Raw genomic sequence first — 16,562 nt, 5'->3', positions numbered from 1 at the left:
GAGGAACTCATTCTTTCTTGCACCTATCTGTGCAATGTCACCTTCGAGTGGCGAGATAGTACACTTCTGTATACCGTGACTTGGATACTCACCACCACATGGGAGGTCGCCGCACTATGTCTCGCAGCCTGGATTGCTGTAAAACACTTTCGTGAACTGTGACAGCATTCGGCAAGAGATACCATCGAGAGCGGTTTAGCGGTATTAATGAAATCTCAAGTGGTATACTTTGCAAGGTGAGCTGATAATGCGAACGTGTTCTATTTTTCTTCCATTGAAGTTCCGCACTTGCTAGTTTTGTTGTTGCTTCTTGTCTCGAGCTTGGTTATTTGTCCCCAGCGATCTCAATGCCGGTATGCTGAACTTTCCCTGAGCTCTATATGGACCGCTGTTCATCGTTTCTATAGGATCCATATTCCCTAGGACCTTTGATTTATGCTGGCGTTGCCAGTATTTTTTCGCTCATGCAATTATTTGTGCTGGGACCACGCCTAATCCTTAGCATTCGAGAACATTACGCTCGAGTCGAGGCTGACTCCTATGCAACAGGCATGAGTTCAATTGCTTTCCAGGAGCGCGTGCATGTGCAAACTAGCACTAGTGTGTAGCACGAGATGTGCTCAAAGATGTGGAGAACTGTGCGAGCAGGAGAATTCGTTTTTATTTTCTCGTCGTGGTACTTATCTCAAATGAGATGTCCAACCACTTACTAGGTGCTTTCAACCGCAAACTGTAGACACCTCTTACGTCCAGAAAGATTTATTTTTACTACTAAGTCCAAGCCGGCTACGCTCGTGAGTACTTTTCTGTACAGTGTACACGGTCTCGTAACGCAAAGTCGAGCTCATCACCATGTGATTGACATGCGTGATGGGCACTTCTTTTTAGAAAGTCTAAAACGTTATGTCCGGCGTGTATCTCGCGCTTCCATGTCATTTACGTGGGATTCGAGACTCGTTCTCCCGAGTCGGACCGAGAAGTGGATTATGATGCTGACTAAGACTCAGCATGTTCCACTTCTCCTTAAATTCTTAAATTAACGCGTTAACGCCCAAACTTCTTCTCCTTGTTTCGCGTTGGTGAGCTACCGCCGCAGACTCGTAGAACGCTCTTTTCTAAAGGATTTCCACCTATTTCTAGCTAGTCGTTGACAGGCGCATCATGAAGTTTGGAAGGAAGATCACGGTGCGTCATTTTTGCGTATGGCAAATTAGGTGAAGCGAACTAGACGATCTTGTTCTGACAGACTAACCTTTATGATGAATGGAGACCCTTCTACATCGACTACAATTTGTTGAAACGTGAACTCAAGGTAAATCCTTCTTTGAATCGCTCGACCCATACTCATCCGCTCCATCTGGGTAGTCTCGCACCACCTCTCACATCTGGGACGACAAAGATGAACGTGATTTCACCGCCATGCTGAAACAGGAGCTCGATAAAGTTTATGATTTTCAAAAGCAAAAGGTAAATCATCACAGCTCAGTTCATTCGTCTACTTCAACTGACGCTGTCTAGACTGCTGAGTTATCTCGCCGTATACGGGATGCTGAAAAGGACGTTCAAAAACTCGTCGCTCAAGAATCTCAATCTTCTTCCGAGGTGCTCCCCGCCCATTCCTCTGACCCAGAATCGCATCAAGCACGCCCTTCCGACTACGGACCTGACGAAGGCTCCGATGACGACGATGATATGGACGACAACCAATCTGATGCCTCGCTCGAAGATCTCTTTCACGGCCTTCAAGAAGAAGTCGCTACCCTCGTAGCAGACGTTCATGACTTGGCGTTGTACACTAAGTTGAATATCACTGGTTTTCTTAAAATTTTGAAGGTACGTTCATTCATGCCTCTCGCCTTATACCAATTCACCAGTCATCTCCATAGAAACACGATGTGCGTTTTCTCAATTGCCTGATGCGTCATCCTTGATTTATCACCGCCAGAAAATAACCAACTTTCCACTGAAACCAACGTTTATTCAACACTATCTTGAGGAAAGGCCCTTCTATAAATACAACTGGGACTCATTGATCGTCAAGTTATCCAAGCTCTACGACCTGGTCCGCACCAGAGGACATCCCGTACAGGGCGATTCAAGCGCAGGCGGGAACCAAAGTGCCTTTGTACGTCAGACGACAAAGTATTGGGTAATAAATATTTTTCTCATCAGGTTTATGTTTACTAACTAGTCAATTTTAGGTGCATCCGGATAACCTGGTTCCACTAAAACTGGCCATTTTACGACATCTACCCGTTCTCGGTTAGTGGGAGTGCATTTTGGTACTTTTTCGATTTATCTCTCTTTATAGTCTTCAATGCCGAAAAGGAATTCGAACAGAAGGACGCCGGTACGTTTTTGATTCTGAATCATCAGGGGATGTGTTTTCGACGCTCTTTGCAGCCATTACCTCGATATACTTCGACAATGAAGACCTTGAACTTTACCTGGGTCGACTGGAGAAGACAGAGGGTGCCGAAGCTATCCGTCTCCGGTGGTACGGGGACACAGACGTGAAAACCGTCAGTGTCCTTGACTTGGTTGGTGAAGGACCCACTGAACGTCATCCCTCAGATTTTTGTGGAGCGTAAGACCCACAGAGAGGACTGGACAGGTGAAAAGTCCGTCAAGGCCCGTTTCCCGATCAAAGAAAATCTCGTGAACGCTTTTCTGCGTGGGGAATATACCATGGACGCGGAGCTCCAGGCTCTAGTTGAGAAAGGCAAGAAGACGCAAGCCGAAGTCGATTCCATGATTCAGCTTGCAAGCGAAGTTCAATATCGTATTCTTACGAAGCAGCTCCACCCGGGTATGTACGCACGTTCGATGCCTGACTTCTTTACTTACAAATATACTAGTCATGAGGACATTTTACAACCGAACTGCGTTCCAACTCCCAGGAGATCCTCGTGTACGGATATCACTTGATACGGAACTCACCATGGTCCGTGAAGACAACTGGGACGGACAGACGCGTACTGGCGATAACTGGCGGCGAACCGACATTGGGATCGACCATCCTTTTGACCAGGTGTTAGCGGCGGATAAAGAGCTTTTCAAGTGCGTTTCGCTTATTGAGCCATTTCGTAACATGCTCACGTTCATCATGCTCACGTTCGTCATGTTCACGTTCGTCAAGGTATGGGGTTTTAGAAGTCAAACTTCAGACTCAGTTTGGACAAGAGCCTCCCAAGTGGGTGACGGATCTGGTCCAGTCACATCTTGTCGAAGCTGTTCCCAAGTTCAGGTATGATTCTCACCCGCAAAAAAAATGGTTCTATAACACTCACGGACTGCCACTAGCAAATTCATCCATGGCTGCGCTACCCTACTGCCTAATCGCGTAGATCTCGTGCCCTTCTGGCTGCCTCAAAGTAAGCGGAAGGGCCTGCTTCCATCTTATTTTCTTGCCTCACATCATTCACAGTGGACACGGATATCCTCAAGCCCAATACTGGATACCTCACAGTCGAGCGTCCGACAAAGAGTACTCCTGATTTTCAGTCCGGTATTCTCTCGCCCATCTCGCCCGTTTTGCCGGTACACTCCTATGTTGAGCCTGTCTCTGAAGGGGAGGAAGATGAAGAGATGGACTTGGCGCCTGCTAGAGACGAGTTTCGGCGCACGGGGCTGCCGCACGAGGACGTTGCGGCTGCTATCGCATTTCGTGAAAAGTCCCTCAAGGAACGTGAACCTGCATCTCAGTCCAGGGGAAGCAGCAGCACTCCTGAAGTGGTATACGATGAACGCACGCCATTGCTGAAGCTGCCACAGCCTCCGAGGACAGAGAGGAATGTGTCGATTGACCCGCTTGCGCCGTCTTCTGCGTTCGATGAGCGTCTGCGTGAGCGTTTGCAGGCGAATAAGAATGTGCCGCCGCGTGTACAGGATGGTGAGGTGCAGGAGGCTGTAGGGCTGGACGAAGAAAATCTGCGAGAGGATGAGCGTTTATTAGTGAGAGACTGGTGTGCGCCATCTGGGAAGCGGATTGCAGTGCCTGTTCGTATCGAGCCCAAGGTATATTTCGCAAACGAGCGCACGTTCTTGGTACGACTTTTTTGCATTAGGTGAACGTGTTCGTCTGCTGATGTTTATCTTGGCAGAAATGGCTGAGCTTTGCGGTGCTGATCGGCACTATCGCTACGACGTTATTGAACTTCGTACCTGCAGATGATCCACGGGGCCTGATTAGCGCTGCGCTATTCACTCTGGCTGCACTGCTCGCGATCGCCTATTCAGCGATCATCTTCGTGTACCGAGCGCTTCGTCTGCGTGCACGATCGGCGGAAGGTCTTTATTATGACAAGTACGGACCGACTATTCTTTGCTTTGTGTTGTTAGTTGCGCTGGGGACCAACATTGGGTTGAGGGTGGCGGATATGTGATGACATGGGGATGAGCCTTGGACGCTGATGGTTATACAGCTGACGTGAGGAACTCATTTCCTCTCTAAGGTCTGTCCTACAGGAGCTTAGCCGCAATGAACTATTTTTGTTTCCAATTCCATGTCATCGCACTGCCCAGGGGACCAGATCTTATCGCCACAGCATGGCCAGAAATTAGTAATGTTCGTGTTACAAAATGTGTTCACATGTGGTGCCAACACTGCTTCTGCCAAAAATGGAATCTATCTACTATCGTCGCGTCCACGTCCACACCTACTGAGCTCAAGCTTGTACCGTTCCTTTCTTCGCGTTGTCCCATGTTAACATATTTTGTACCTCCGAATCTCGTACTCGTCTGCTTGCGAAGAGTTATATAACCCTCTAAGCACAGCCCAACCTAGCCACAGACGGGGAACAAGTTCATCAATTCTCTAATACAAGAACCGCCAACTTGATCTATGCACAAATATTTGCCTTGATCTTATTGATATTTCGGTTACCAAACTACAGCAAGCACGGCGTACATATAGCGCGAATGTCACCGCTACACGTTTACTAAGTTCACCTCTCACCCACACCCATTCTCTGACAATATGACCATAGTCTCAGATGATCCCGCGTGGTGGCCGGTCATCAATTTAGATCGTTTTGCCAGCTATTTTCCAGGTTCGTAGAGAGCAATCGAATGTTGACGCTGAGCGCTGACTCTGATATCTCAATCTAACCTTGGCTCCGGCATCGCAGTTGCCGCCTTTGTTGCGGTGACGTATGATTGGTGTGAGCACGATAATATTAAAGGATTGCTGATATCTTACAAGTATTTTCAGCACTCACATTTGGACAAGAGGTATGTCAATACTATCACTGGAACCCGTCTTGCTAATAATCTTTTTGTAGGTTGAACTCATCTGGGTGAGTAGAGTCTCATGTCAGAGGGAACACACATGAAAATGCACTTAATTACAGAGACAACGGTGGTCGCTCATGACAGTTCTGTACCTCAGTGTATGTAGCTTGTGTGTCGCAGTTATCAGGATGTGCTGACTTGAAAGTATTCTAGGTGCGCTATCTTGGAATCTTGTATGCTGCGTATGTTCGGAAGGCGAAACAATCGATGTTGTGCTAATCATCTATGTCTCGTAATCAGCATGTCTATCCTGGGTATGTCGCCTTAGTATATTCACTTTCTTCGCTTCTTCTAACCAGCGGCATGCAGATAGTGTTCCGACGATCTGGCTGACAGATACAGTGAGTCTTCTGCACAGATGCCTGCTATTCCCCTTCAATTAACCGTGGTGCCCTGTAGCAGTGGGTTTGGTTCTTTGCTACCAACTTCTTGGTTCGCTAATAACTGCCACACTGTACTGCGACAGATGTAAGTCTTTGGAGTGTGTGTTATCCGAGGCTGGTCACTGACTGGATTTGTCAGGCTTCATTATATACGTCGTACAGAATTGGATGGGTGTGTTGGTATCTGCACTGCTGTGGGGTGAGCTTGGCGCTTGCGAGACCTCAGGAATATTGAACTCGACTGAAACATGCTGCAAGTCATCATCATCACTCGGTTGCATGCCATGTATCAACGATCCAGAAAGATCCTGATATTTCTTGTTGTCACCTTCCTGGCAATCAACACTTTTGACGGAGTGTCAGCCTTAATGACAACGATGCATACTTCAGGAGGTATGCTTAATTATGGATGGAAACGAACGTGCATAGGGCTCATTGATGGACACCAGAGGAACGCATTCTCTCCGGCACCTACCAGTGCACGTTTGGCTATACAGGAGATGCCCTAGTTCTGGATTCTGCTACTTGGATACTCTCCATTGTGTGGGAGGTGCTCACACTATGTCTCGCAGTCTGGATTGCGGTGAAACACTTCCGTGAACTGCGATTACATGCGGCAGGAGGGATTATCAGGGACTGTTTTACGGTGTTGATGAAAACTCACGTGGTTTACTTTGCGAGGTAAGTTCATATCGTGATTATTGTCCTTTTTCCACTGAAGGGTCGGACATGATAGCTTTGTCGCTGTCTCTTGCTTCGAGCTCATTATTGGATTCACTCTAACATTATCAACGGTATGTCAATCTTTCACTTACCTCTACATGTGACCACGATCTATCATTTCTACAGAGCCAATATCTCCTAGAAGATGAGACTTTGGGTGGCTTGTTTCAGATCTTGGAGGTCGTGCAGATGTTCGTGCTAGGACCACGGCTGATCCTTGGCGTTCGAGAATATCATGCCAAACTCGTGGCTGGCTCCGATGCAGCAACCGGCATGACCTCAATCGCTTTCCAAGAGCGCGTGCATATATCGACTGGCAGTAGTGTGTAATGCTCGGTGAAGTTGGCGCGAACGGTTGACTAGTACTTGCGGGGAGCATGGGAATTTTTTATTTATTTCTATTCCAAGCCTCGTTGCGGTGCTCAAGTAGTTATTTAGTGTCACAAAATGGATGTCAAGGAGATATAGGTTTAGGCGATATTTTCGTCGCAGTATTTATTCGATTTATTTGCTATAGGTCTTGACATAGACAATGTTTCAACCGATGTCCTGGATATCTCTACTGTACCAACGAAGGAAAGCAGTGTACAGAACGAGGAAGTCGAAGAGCGAGAGATGTTTATAGGCGATGTTACCGGAACGTTAGATGCAAGTTTGCGTTTGCTCCTGCTTCTCATCTTCGAGAACAACTAGTGACTCACCCCTCGTCGTATCGAAAGCACTATGGCCCATGGGACATTGACTTTCGTAAAGTGGTGTAGCCGTCTTGTAGCATATATAGGTATCATGCTCAGGCTTCATGAGCGCAGACATGGACAATAGTGCACGCGTGTAAGCCAGTTAGCGTGAGTCAAGAATGGGAGGTTGAGCATCAGTGAACTGATGGACGAATTAGAAAGACATATATAACAATATATAGCACATATTCACAAGCATCAACATAATTCTGCTATTGATCGTTACATATGAATATTTGACCTTGTAGAGGAAACAATAGTCAAGGTTGTAACTCGTATCATGAAGGAGTTTATTAGGGCTGCACACCGTCGCCGTAATAGACGGTTTGTACGGCGACCGTCGACGGATACGGTTGCCGTACCGGCGGGTCTGCAAAGGGAGGCAGACAGGTACGGTGTACGGCCTAGCCGTACACCGTACAAACCGTCTTCCATACGGCCGTCGACGGTACCTTTACGGCTTATACGGTCGGAACAGGGTGCCGGTTTACCCGGTAGCTTCTTGCCCTGAACCGCCATGCCCTGCACCACCAACGACAACAACAAGCTGACTATATCGCTACATCCGTTGCACGGGACTGCACACCATCTACCAGCACAGGCCGCCATGCAGATGTGTCAGATGGCAGAATGTCCCCATCAAAGGTGAACTTTACAGCGAGGTATAAGAAGCGGTCGAATCTGTCAGTGGACGAATTCGAGGAGTATCTGAAGCTTCCGCAAGAGGACTTTGACCTTTGCGACCCCATTCAATGGTGGGCAGGTCGCCGAGCACAATTTCCGAACCTCTCTCGACTTGCGCGTGATATCCTTTCAATACCTGGTGAGTACTTACTCCATGTCCCAGGTGTCTGTACTTAGTTCTCTTCTTTGTAGGATCTGCTGTTGCTGTTGAGCGAGTTTTCTCTGGTGGTCGTGACACGGTTTCACTGCGGCGCGCTAGTCTCAAGCCTGAGACTATCAGGACATTGATGCTCGTGAAGGCGAGGCTTCGTTTGGGTCGTTCGTAGTTGATTTGCATTCCGTATGTACCGTACACCGCCGTATACGTCCGTATAATTCACCGTACCGTACCGTCCACTTCGTCCACCACCAATGTCATGTACGGTGTACGGGTTAGCCGTATACCGTATTTATACCATATGTATACGGCCGTCTACCGTATACAGCAATAAGGTCTGAATTTCTAGGGAATTTTGATCCTATAGAAATGAGGGACTGTGGTTGCATGCAGACTCGCCGAGGTCGTGGTTGCGCAGCCGGCAAGACCTGCACTTTGATTACAAAGATACTCCCATATGCAGGAGGATTTTTCTCCGAGTCATTTAGCTATTTCGCTCATCACTCACTGCAGGTACCATTAAGAGGACCTCAACTGCACAGATGATCGAGACAGACGGGCAGGTGGCAGGGGCGGCAGGTGTTTGGTTCGGAGTCGAGAAGGTTGCGTGTGCAAAGGTACGTCATCATCATCACAGCTCAACAGTGCTATGCAGACGAAGCACCTACTACTAGGCTGTACCGCAGTTGGTGCCATGCTATGCTTCCATGCTGCATTGTATTCTATCCTCACCTGTTGTAGTGCTGTCATTATATTCACAGAATCTATCTATAACTTTTTACATGGCGAGACCTGAGGGTCGTTTTGGAAGTGCGCGTGGATGACAGCTTTTTTTGTGCATGCTTGCGTCCATTTCCTTCGTCTAGCGACAGGACGACGACATATGGCTCTCCACCAACATCTTCTTGAATCCCTCACCTACATCGATTCATTCTATTCTTGAATAATACATCTGCAGCAGCCGCGAGTGCCTGGCCCGTGCGGATTGAGGCTGCGCGTCCATTGTTTCGATCTTCACGTTTACAATGATCCTGCCCTGCTCTTGACATTATTCTTTCACAGTTTTTGCATGTACACGCCACCGTTTTCGACAGCACAATATGATGAGATACGGGGATACGTTATGGGCGGTTTCCTGTGCTTGCTATCCGTTTGATTTTCGTACGTCTCTTCCATCGTGTCTCTCAGTTGTTATTTACTACGAGATAAACGGTTGAATGGCGCTTTCTGAGTAGTGGTCAATTCATGTCTCCCTTTGCGTATCCATTGTCTAACAGATTCTAACTTGCTTTACATTGCTCGTAGTTCTCGATGTGTGGATCAGAATATTTCTTCGGAGAACGTGGAAGATGATCGCCGTGGTGATGCTCAAGGCAAAAAAACCTCTTCTGGATGGTACCTTGTTATGCAGGTGACACGTTCTGATGCAACCGGAGCTGCAACTCTCACGACCACACGATGATAAGATTATATGCCAAATGCTGCAGTTTGTGATAAGGCACGATCACCATTTGTAGGGCTGGACGAGGAAAACCTACGAGAGGATGAGCGTTTATTAGTGAGAGACTGGTGTGCGCCATCTGGGAAGCGGATTGCAGTGCCTGTTCGTATCGAGCCCAAGGTGTATTTCGCAAACGAGCGCACGTTCTTGGTACGACTTTTTTGCATTAGGTGAACGTGTTCGTCTGCTGATGTTTATCGCAGAAATGGGTGAGCTTTGCGGTGCTGATCGGCACTATCGCTACTACGTTATTGAACTTCGTACCTGCATGTGATCCACGGGGCCTGATTAGCGCTGCGCTATTCACTCTGGCTGCGCTGCTCGCGATCGCCTATTCAGCGATCATCTTCGTGTATCGAGCGCTTCGTCTGCGTGCACGATCGACAGAAGGGCTTTATTATGACAAGTACGGACCGACTATTCTTTGCTTTGTGCTGTTGGCTGCGCTGGGGACCAACATTGGGTTGAGGGTGGCGGATATGTGATGACATGGCTGGGCCTTGGACGCTGATAAATATACAGCTGACGTGAGGACCTCATTTCCTCTTTATGTAAGGTCTGTCCTACAGAAGCTTAGCCGCAATGAACTATTTTTGTTTCCAATTCCATGTGATTCGCACTGCGCAGGGGACCAGATCTCAGATCAATATTTGGTGGCAACACTGCTTCTGCCAAAGATGGAATCTATCTACTATGGAAAGCCAGACCAACGGTGGTCTGGCTTTCCTCCATAATCTACTATCGTCGCGTCCACGTTCACACCTACTGAGCTCAAACGTGTACCGTTCCTTTCTTCGCGTTAACGTTGTCCCATGTTAACAAGTTATTGTACCTCCGAATCTCGTACTCGTCTGCTTGCGAAGAGTTATGTAACCCTCTAAGTACTGCCCAACTTAGCCACAGACGGAGCTTCCAGGGAACGAGTTCATTAATTTTCTAATACAAGAACCGCCAACTTGATCTATGCACAAATATTTGTCTTGATCTTATTGATATTTCGGTTACCCAACTACAGCAAGCACGGCGTACATATAGCGCGAATGTCACCGCTATACGTTTTCCAAGTTCACCTCTCACTCACTCCCATTCTCTAACAATATGACCATAGTCTCGAATGATCCCGCGTGGTGGCCGGCCATCAATGTATATCGTTTTACCAGCTATTTTTCAGGTTCGTAGAGAGCAATCGGATGTTGACGCTGAGCGCTGACTCCGATGTCTCAATCTAACCTTGGCTCCGGTATCGCAGTTGCCGCCTTTGTTGCGGTGACGTATGATTGGTGTGAGCACGATAATATTAAAGGATTGCTGATATCTTACAAGTATTCTCAGCACTCACATTTGGACAAGAGGTATGTCGATACTATCACTGGAACCCGTCTTGCTAATAATCTTTCGGTAGGTTGAACTCATCTGGGCGAGTAGAGTCTCATGTCAGAGGGAACACACATGAAAATGCACTTAATTACAGAGACAACGGTGGTCGCTCATGACAGTGCTGTATCTCAGTGTATGTAGCTTGTTTGTCGTAGTTGGCATTTTGTGCTGACTTGAAAGTGTACTAGGTGCGCTACCTTGGAATCCTATCTGCTGCGTATGTTCGGAAGGCGAAACAATCGATGTTGTGCTAATCATCTATGTCTCGTAATCAGCATGGCTATCCTGAGTATGTCGCCTTAGTATATTCACTTTCTTCGCTTCTTCTAACCAGCGGCATGCAGTTGATGTTCCGACCATCTGGCTGACAGATACAGTGAGTCTTCTGCACAGATGCCTGCTATTCCCCTTCAATTAACCGTGGTGCCCTGTAGCAGTGGGTTTGATTCTTTACTACCAACTTCTTGGTTCGCTAATAACTGCCATACTATACTGCCACAGATGTAAGTCTTTGGAGTGTGTATCATCCGAGGCTGGTCACTGACTGGATTTGTCAGGCTTCATTATATCCATCGTACAGAATTGGATAGGTGTGTTGGTATTTGCACTGCTGTGGGGTGAGCTTGGCGCTTGCGAGACCTCAGGAATATTCAATTTGACTGAGACATGCTGCAAGTCATCATCATCACTCGGTTGCATGCCATGTATCAACAATCCAGAAAGATCCTGATATTTCTTGTTGTCACTTTCCTGGCGATCAACACTTTTGATGCAGTAAACGCCGTTCTGATGATCATACATATTTCAGAAGGTACGCTTAATTATAGATGAAAACGAACGTGCATAGGGCTCATTGGTGGATACCAGAGGACCTCATTCTCTCCGGCACCTACCAGTGCACGATTGGCTATACAGGAGATACCCTAGTTCTGAATTCTGCTGCTTGGATACTCTCCGTTGTATGGGAGGTTTTCACACTATGTCTCGCAGTCTGGATTGCGGTAAAGCACTTCCGTGAACTGCGATTACATGCGGCAGGAGGGATTATCGGGGACTGTTTTACGGTGTTGATGAAAACTCACGTGGTTTACTTTGCGAGGTAAGTTCATATCGTGATCATTGTCCTTTTTTCCACTGAAGGGTCGGACATGATAGCTTTGTTGCTGTCTCTTGCTTCGAGCTCATTCTCAATTTCATTCCAACATTATCAACGGTATGTCAATCTTTCACTTACGTCTACATGTGACCACGTTCTATCATTTCTACAGAGCGGATATCTCCTAGAAGATCACACTTTGTCTGGCTTGTTTCAGATCTTGGAGGTCGTGCAGATGTTCGTGCTAGGACCACAGCTAATCCTTGGCGTTCGAGAATATCATGCCAAACTCGTGGCTGACTCCGATGCAGCAACCGGCATGACCTCAATCGCTTTCCAAGAGCGCGTGCATATATCGACTGGCAGTAGTGTGTAATTCTCGGTGAAGTTGGCGCGAACGGTTGTCTAGTGCTTGCAGGGAGCACGGGAAATTTGTTTTTTTTGTTTCTATTCCAAGCCTCGTTGCGGTGCTCAAGTAGTTATTTATTGTCACAATAGATATCAAGGAGACATAGATTTAGGCGATATTTTCGTCGCAGTATTTATTCGATTCATTTGCTATAGGTCTTGACATAGACAATGTTTCAACCGATGTTCTGGATATCTCTACTGTACCGACGAAGGAAAGCAGTGTACAGAATGGGGAAGTCGAGGAGCGAGAGATGTTTATTGGCGATGTTACCGGAACGTTAGATGCAAGTTTCGGTTTGCTCCTGCTTCTCATCTTCGAGAACAACTAGTGACTCACCCCTCGTCGTATCACAAGCACTATGGCCCATAAGATATTGACTTTCGTAATAGGGTGTAGCCGTCTTGTAAGTAGCATATATAGGTATCATGCTTTTTCAGGCTTCATGAGCGCAGACATGGACGATAGTGCACGCGTGTAAGCCAGTTGGCGTGAGTCAAGAATAGGAGGTTGAACGTCGAAATTGAATGATGGCATGGTGTAGTACATGAATGAGTTGTGAATGTCTGATACAGACCGCTGGATAGGCGGAGCGGTGATTGCGGGCTTTATTGATCATGCGGCAAGGCCCTCGACATCCTCACGTACTTCGACATTGCTTCGGTCCAAAAAGCGGAGGAAGCGCGTCTGGCAGGTGAAGGTGGGCCGAAGAGTCCAGTGCGGAGCATGATAAAAAATTCCTGGAATGGTCGGAACAGAAAGAACGGTCGATGATGTGGCTTTGTTGAGCTACCAAAGTTTTTTGAGCTGTACAAGCGTGTTTCAGAGAGCTCAGACGATGCTTCGCCACCGTGCGGAGTGCTGCTGAGCATTGCCGAACAGGGGAGATTTATCTGAACATCCAGGGTACTAACATCTGAGCATCGCATACCAAATATAACACGGTTACGCCAACACACCCAGAAAGGGACATGCAAGGACCAGCACCAGTTCAGCGACTCGGCTCACCATCATTAGGCGCATCGGTAAATGCCGAGCCGTCATGTTCACGTTCCGTCAAGGTATGGGGTTTTAGAAGTCAAACTTCAGACTCGGTTTGGACAAGAGCCTCCCAAGTGGGTGACATATCTGGTCCAGTCACATCTTGTCGAAGCTGTTCCCAAGTTCAGGTATGATTCTCACCCGCAAAAAAAGTGGTTTCATGTCACTCACGGACTGCCGCTAGCAAATTCATCCATGGCTGCGCTACCCTACTGCCTAATCGCGTAGATCTCGTGCCCTTCTGGCTGCCTCAAAGTAAGCGGAAGAGCCTGCTTCCATCTTATTTCCTTGCCTTACATCATTCACAGTGGACAACCGATATCCTCAAGCCCAATACTGGATACCTCACAGTCGAGCGTCCGACAAAGAGTACTCCTGATTTTCAGTCCGGTATTCTCTCGCCCATCTCGCCCGTTTTACCGGTACACTCCTATGTTGAGCCTGTCTCTGAAGGGGAGGAAGATGAAGAGATGGACTTGGCGCCTGCTAGAGACGAGTTTCGGCGCACGGGGCTGCCGCACGAGGACGTTGCGGCTGCTATCGCATTTCGTGAAAAGTCCCTCAAGGAACGTGAACCTGCATCTCAGTCCAGGGGAAGCAGCAGCACGTCTGAAGTGGTATACGATGAACGCACGCCATTGCTGAAGCTGCCACAGCCTCCGAGGACGGAGAGGAATGTGTCGATTGACCCGCTTGCGCCGTCTTCTGCATTCGATGAGCGTCTGCGTGAGCGTTTACATGCGAATAAGAATGTGCCGCCGCATGTACAGGATGGTGAGATGCAGGAGGCTGTAGGACTGGTCGAAGAAAATCTGCGAGAGGATGAGCGTTTATTAGTGAGGGATTGGTGCGCGCCATCTGGCAAGCGGATTGCAGTGCTCGTTCGTATCGAGCCCAAGGTGTATTTTGCAAACGAGCGCACGTTCTTGGTACGACTTTTTTGCATTAGGTGATGGTTATACAGCTGACGTGAGGAACTCATTTCCTCTTTAAGGTCTGTCCTACAGAAGCTTAGCCGCAATGAACTATTTTTGTTTCCAATTACATGTGATTCGCACTGCGCAGGGGACCAGATCTCATCGGCCAGAAATCAGTGATGCTCGTGTTACAAAATGTGTTCACATGTGGCGCCAACACTGCTTCTGCCAAAGATGGTTCATCTACTCGTTCCTTTCTTCGCGTTGTCCCATGTTAACGAGTTATTATACCTCCGAATACCGTCCCTGTCTGCTTGCGAAGAGTTATGTAACCCTCTAAGCACAGCCCAACCTAGCCATTGTCAAACGAACGGAGCTTCCAGGGAACGAGTTCATTGGTTTTCTAATACAAGAACCGCCAACTTGGTCTATGCTATACGTTGACCAAGTTCACCTTTCACCCACACTCATTCTCTACCAAAATGACCATAGTCTCAGATGATCCTGCGTGGTGGCTGGCCATCAATGTATATCGTTTTGCCAGCTATTTTTCAGGTTCGTAGAGAGCAATTGGATGTTGACGCTGAGTGCTGACTCCGATGTCTCAATCTAACCTTGGCTCCGGCATCGCAGTTGCCGCCTTTGTTGCGGTGACGTATGATTGGTGTGAGCACGATAATATTAAAGGATTGCTGATATCTTACAAGTATTTTCAGCACTCACATTTGGACAAGAGGTATGTCAATACTATCGCTGGAACCCGTCTTGCTAATAATATTTTTGTAGGTCGAACTCATCTGGGTGAGTAGAGTCTCATGTCAGAGGGAACACACATGAAAATGCACTTAATTACAGAGGCAACACTGGTCCCTGATGACAGTTCTGTACCTCAGCGTATGTAGCTTGTGTGTCGCAGTTATCAGGATGTGCTGACTTGAAAGTATTCTAGGCGCGCTATCTTGGAATCTTATATGCTGCGTATGTTCGGAAGGCTAAACAATCGATGTTGTTGTGCTAATCATCTATGTCTCGTAATCAGCATGGGTATCCTGTGTATGTCGCCTTAGTATATTCACTTTCTTCGCTTCTTCTAACCAGCGGCATGCAGATAGTGTTCCGACCATCTGGCTGACAGATACAGTGAGTCTTCTGCACAGATGCCTGCTATTCCCCTTCAATTGACCGTGGTGCCCTGTAGCAGTGGGTTTGGTTCTTTACTACCAACTTCTTGGTTCGCTAATAACTGCCACACTATACTGCCACAGATGTAAGTCTTTGGAGTGTGTATTATCCGAGGCTGGTCACTGACTGGATTTCTCAGGCTTCATTATATACATCGTACAGAATTGGATGGGTGTGTTGGTATATGCACTGCTGTGGGGTGAGCTTGGCGCTTGCGAGACCTCAGGAATATTGAACTCGACTGAAACATGGTGCAAGTCATCATCATCACTCGGTTGCATGCCATGCATCAATCCAGAAAGATCCTGATATTTCTCGTTGTCACTTTCCTGGCAATCAACACGTTTGACGGAGTGGCAGTCTTAATGTCAACAATGCATACTTCAGGAGGTACGATTAATTATAGATGAAAACGAACGTGCATATGGCTCATTGTGGGATACCAGAGGAACGCATTCTCTCCGGCACCTACCAGTGCACGATTGACTATGCAGGAGATGACCTAGTTCTGAATTCTGCTACTTGGATACTCTCCATTGTGTGGGAGGCCCTCACACTATGTCTCGCAGTTTGGATTGCGGTGAAACACTTCCGTGAACTGCGATTACATGCGGCAGGAGGGATTATCGGGGACTGTTTTACGGTGTTGATGAAAACTCACGTGGTTTACTTTGCGAGGTAAGTTCATATCGTGATTATTGTCCTTTTTTCCACTGAAGGGTCGGACATGATAGCTTTGTTACTGTCTCGTGTTTCGCCCTCATCATTGAATTATCTCCAACGGTATGTCAATCTTTCACTCACCTCTACATGTGACCACGATCTATCATTTCTGCAGAGCCAATATTTCCTAGAAGATGAGACTTTGTATGGCTTGTTTCAGATCTCGGAGGTTGTGCAGATGTTCGTGCTAGGACCACGGCTGATCCTTGGCATTCGAGAATATCATGCCAAACTCGTGGCTGACTCCGATGCAGCAACCGGCATGACCTCAATCGCTTTCCAAGAGCGCGTGCAAATATCGACTGGCAGTAGTGTGTAATGCTCGGTGAAGTTAGCGCGA

General features: G+C 47.4%; 8 protein-coding genes across 8 annotated transcripts; 7 read left to right on the top strand and 1 right to left on the bottom strand.

Annotated features, from left to right (window-relative positions):
* Positions 1 to 931: 931 nt before the first annotated feature.
* F5147DRAFT_697461 (SPX-domain-containing protein) lies at positions 932 to 4,642 on the top strand. Its single transcript, XM_041437508.1, has 16 exons — positions 932 to 1,079; positions 1,141 to 1,185; positions 1,247 to 1,312; positions 1,366 to 1,467; positions 1,519 to 1,833; positions 1,887 to 1,895; positions 1,946 to 2,149; positions 2,202 to 2,262; positions 2,312 to 2,350; positions 2,404 to 2,522; positions 2,575 to 2,809; positions 2,859 to 3,060; positions 3,140 to 3,247; positions 3,304 to 3,374; positions 3,428 to 4,047; positions 4,104 to 4,642. Exons 2-16 carry the CDS (start codon positions 1,162 to 1,164, stop codon positions 4,383 to 4,385), a joined length of 2,457 nt encoding a protein of 818 aa, XP_041292289.1. The 5' UTR covers positions 932 to 1,079; positions 1,141 to 1,161; the 3' UTR covers positions 4,386 to 4,642.
* A 228-nt stretch (positions 4,643 to 4,870) lies between these two features.
* On the top strand, positions 4,871 to 5,614 carry F5147DRAFT_206170 (uncharacterized protein). The gene is made up of 7 exons (XM_041428583.1): positions 4,871 to 5,051; positions 5,130 to 5,162; positions 5,213 to 5,232; positions 5,283 to 5,297; positions 5,352 to 5,390; positions 5,446 to 5,474; positions 5,533 to 5,614. Exons 1-7 carry the CDS (start codon positions 4,979 to 4,981, stop codon positions 5,558 to 5,560), a joined length of 237 nt encoding a protein of 78 aa, XP_041292288.1. The 5' UTR covers positions 4,871 to 4,978; the 3' UTR covers positions 5,561 to 5,614.
* Positions 5,615 to 5,649: 35 nt separating this feature from the next.
* F5147DRAFT_206174 (uncharacterized protein) lies at positions 5,650 to 6,917 on the top strand. Its single transcript, XM_041428584.1, has 5 exons — positions 5,650 to 5,874; positions 5,934 to 6,068; positions 6,125 to 6,356; positions 6,412 to 6,469; positions 6,525 to 6,917. Exons 1-5 carry the CDS (start codon positions 5,844 to 5,846, stop codon positions 6,726 to 6,728), a joined length of 660 nt encoding a protein of 219 aa, XP_041292287.1. The 5' UTR covers positions 5,650 to 5,843; the 3' UTR covers positions 6,729 to 6,917.
* A 2,530-nt stretch (positions 6,918 to 9,447) lies between these two features.
* Positions 9,448 to 9,962, top strand: F5147DRAFT_577788 (uncharacterized protein; the record flags this gene model as incomplete). Its single annotated transcript, XM_041431417.1, has 2 exons — positions 9,448 to 9,627; positions 9,681 to 9,962. 2 exons carry the CDS (start codon positions 9,448 to 9,450, stop codon positions 9,960 to 9,962), a joined length of 462 nt encoding a protein of 153 aa, XP_041292286.1.
* Positions 9,963 to 10,692: 730 nt separating this feature from the next.
* Positions 10,693 to 12,326, top strand: F5147DRAFT_774298 (uncharacterized protein; the record flags this gene model as incomplete). Its single annotated transcript, XM_041441587.1, has 10 exons — positions 10,693 to 10,829; positions 10,880 to 10,898; positions 10,949 to 10,987; positions 11,043 to 11,071; positions 11,130 to 11,143; positions 11,412 to 11,471; positions 11,531 to 11,665; positions 11,722 to 11,953; positions 12,010 to 12,067; positions 12,123 to 12,326. 10 exons carry the CDS (start codon positions 10,693 to 10,695, stop codon positions 12,324 to 12,326), a joined length of 927 nt encoding a protein of 308 aa, XP_041292285.1.
* A 610-nt stretch (positions 12,327 to 12,936) lies between these two features.
* On the bottom strand, positions 12,937 to 13,332 carry F5147DRAFT_697424 (uncharacterized protein; the record flags this gene model as incomplete). Its single annotated transcript, XM_041437507.1, has 3 exons — positions 12,937 to 12,965; positions 12,996 to 13,252; positions 13,291 to 13,332. Coding segments are annotated over 3 exons (328 nt in total), but the record flags the coding sequence as incomplete, so codon positions are not given.
* Positions 13,333 to 13,388: 56 nt separating this feature from the next.
* Positions 13,389 to 14,749, top strand: F5147DRAFT_802643 (uncharacterized protein; the record flags this gene model as incomplete). The annotated part of the gene is made up of 3 exons (XM_041443302.1): positions 13,389 to 13,528; positions 13,585 to 14,329; positions 14,395 to 14,749. 3 exons carry the CDS (start codon positions 13,389 to 13,391, stop codon positions 14,413 to 14,415), a joined length of 906 nt encoding a protein of 301 aa, XP_041292283.1. The 3' UTR covers positions 14,416 to 14,749.
* A 167-nt stretch (positions 14,750 to 14,916) lies between these two features.
* On the top strand, positions 14,917 to 16,541 carry F5147DRAFT_774296 (uncharacterized protein; the record flags this gene model as incomplete). The annotated part of the gene is made up of 10 exons (XM_041441586.1): positions 14,917 to 14,983; positions 15,034 to 15,053; positions 15,104 to 15,118; positions 15,173 to 15,211; positions 15,267 to 15,295; positions 15,357 to 15,370; positions 15,758 to 15,889; positions 15,946 to 16,177; positions 16,234 to 16,282; positions 16,338 to 16,541. The coding sequence occupies 10 exons, from the start codon at positions 14,917 to 14,919 to the stop codon at positions 16,539 to 16,541; spliced, it is 801 nt and encodes a 266-aa protein (XP_041292282.1).
* Positions 16,542 to 16,562: the final 21 nt, after the last annotated feature.

The sequence above is a fragment of the Suillus discolor genome (assembly GCF_016758755.1).
Source record: "Suillus discolor strain FC423 chromosome Unknown F5147scaffold_31, whole genome shotgun sequence".
NCBI classification, from domain to species: domain Eukaryota; kingdom Fungi; phylum Basidiomycota; class Agaricomycetes; order Boletales; family Suillaceae; genus Suillus; species Suillus discolor.
Note: the sequence above shows the minus strand (reverse complement) of the source record. Positions and strands in the feature narration are given on the sequence as shown.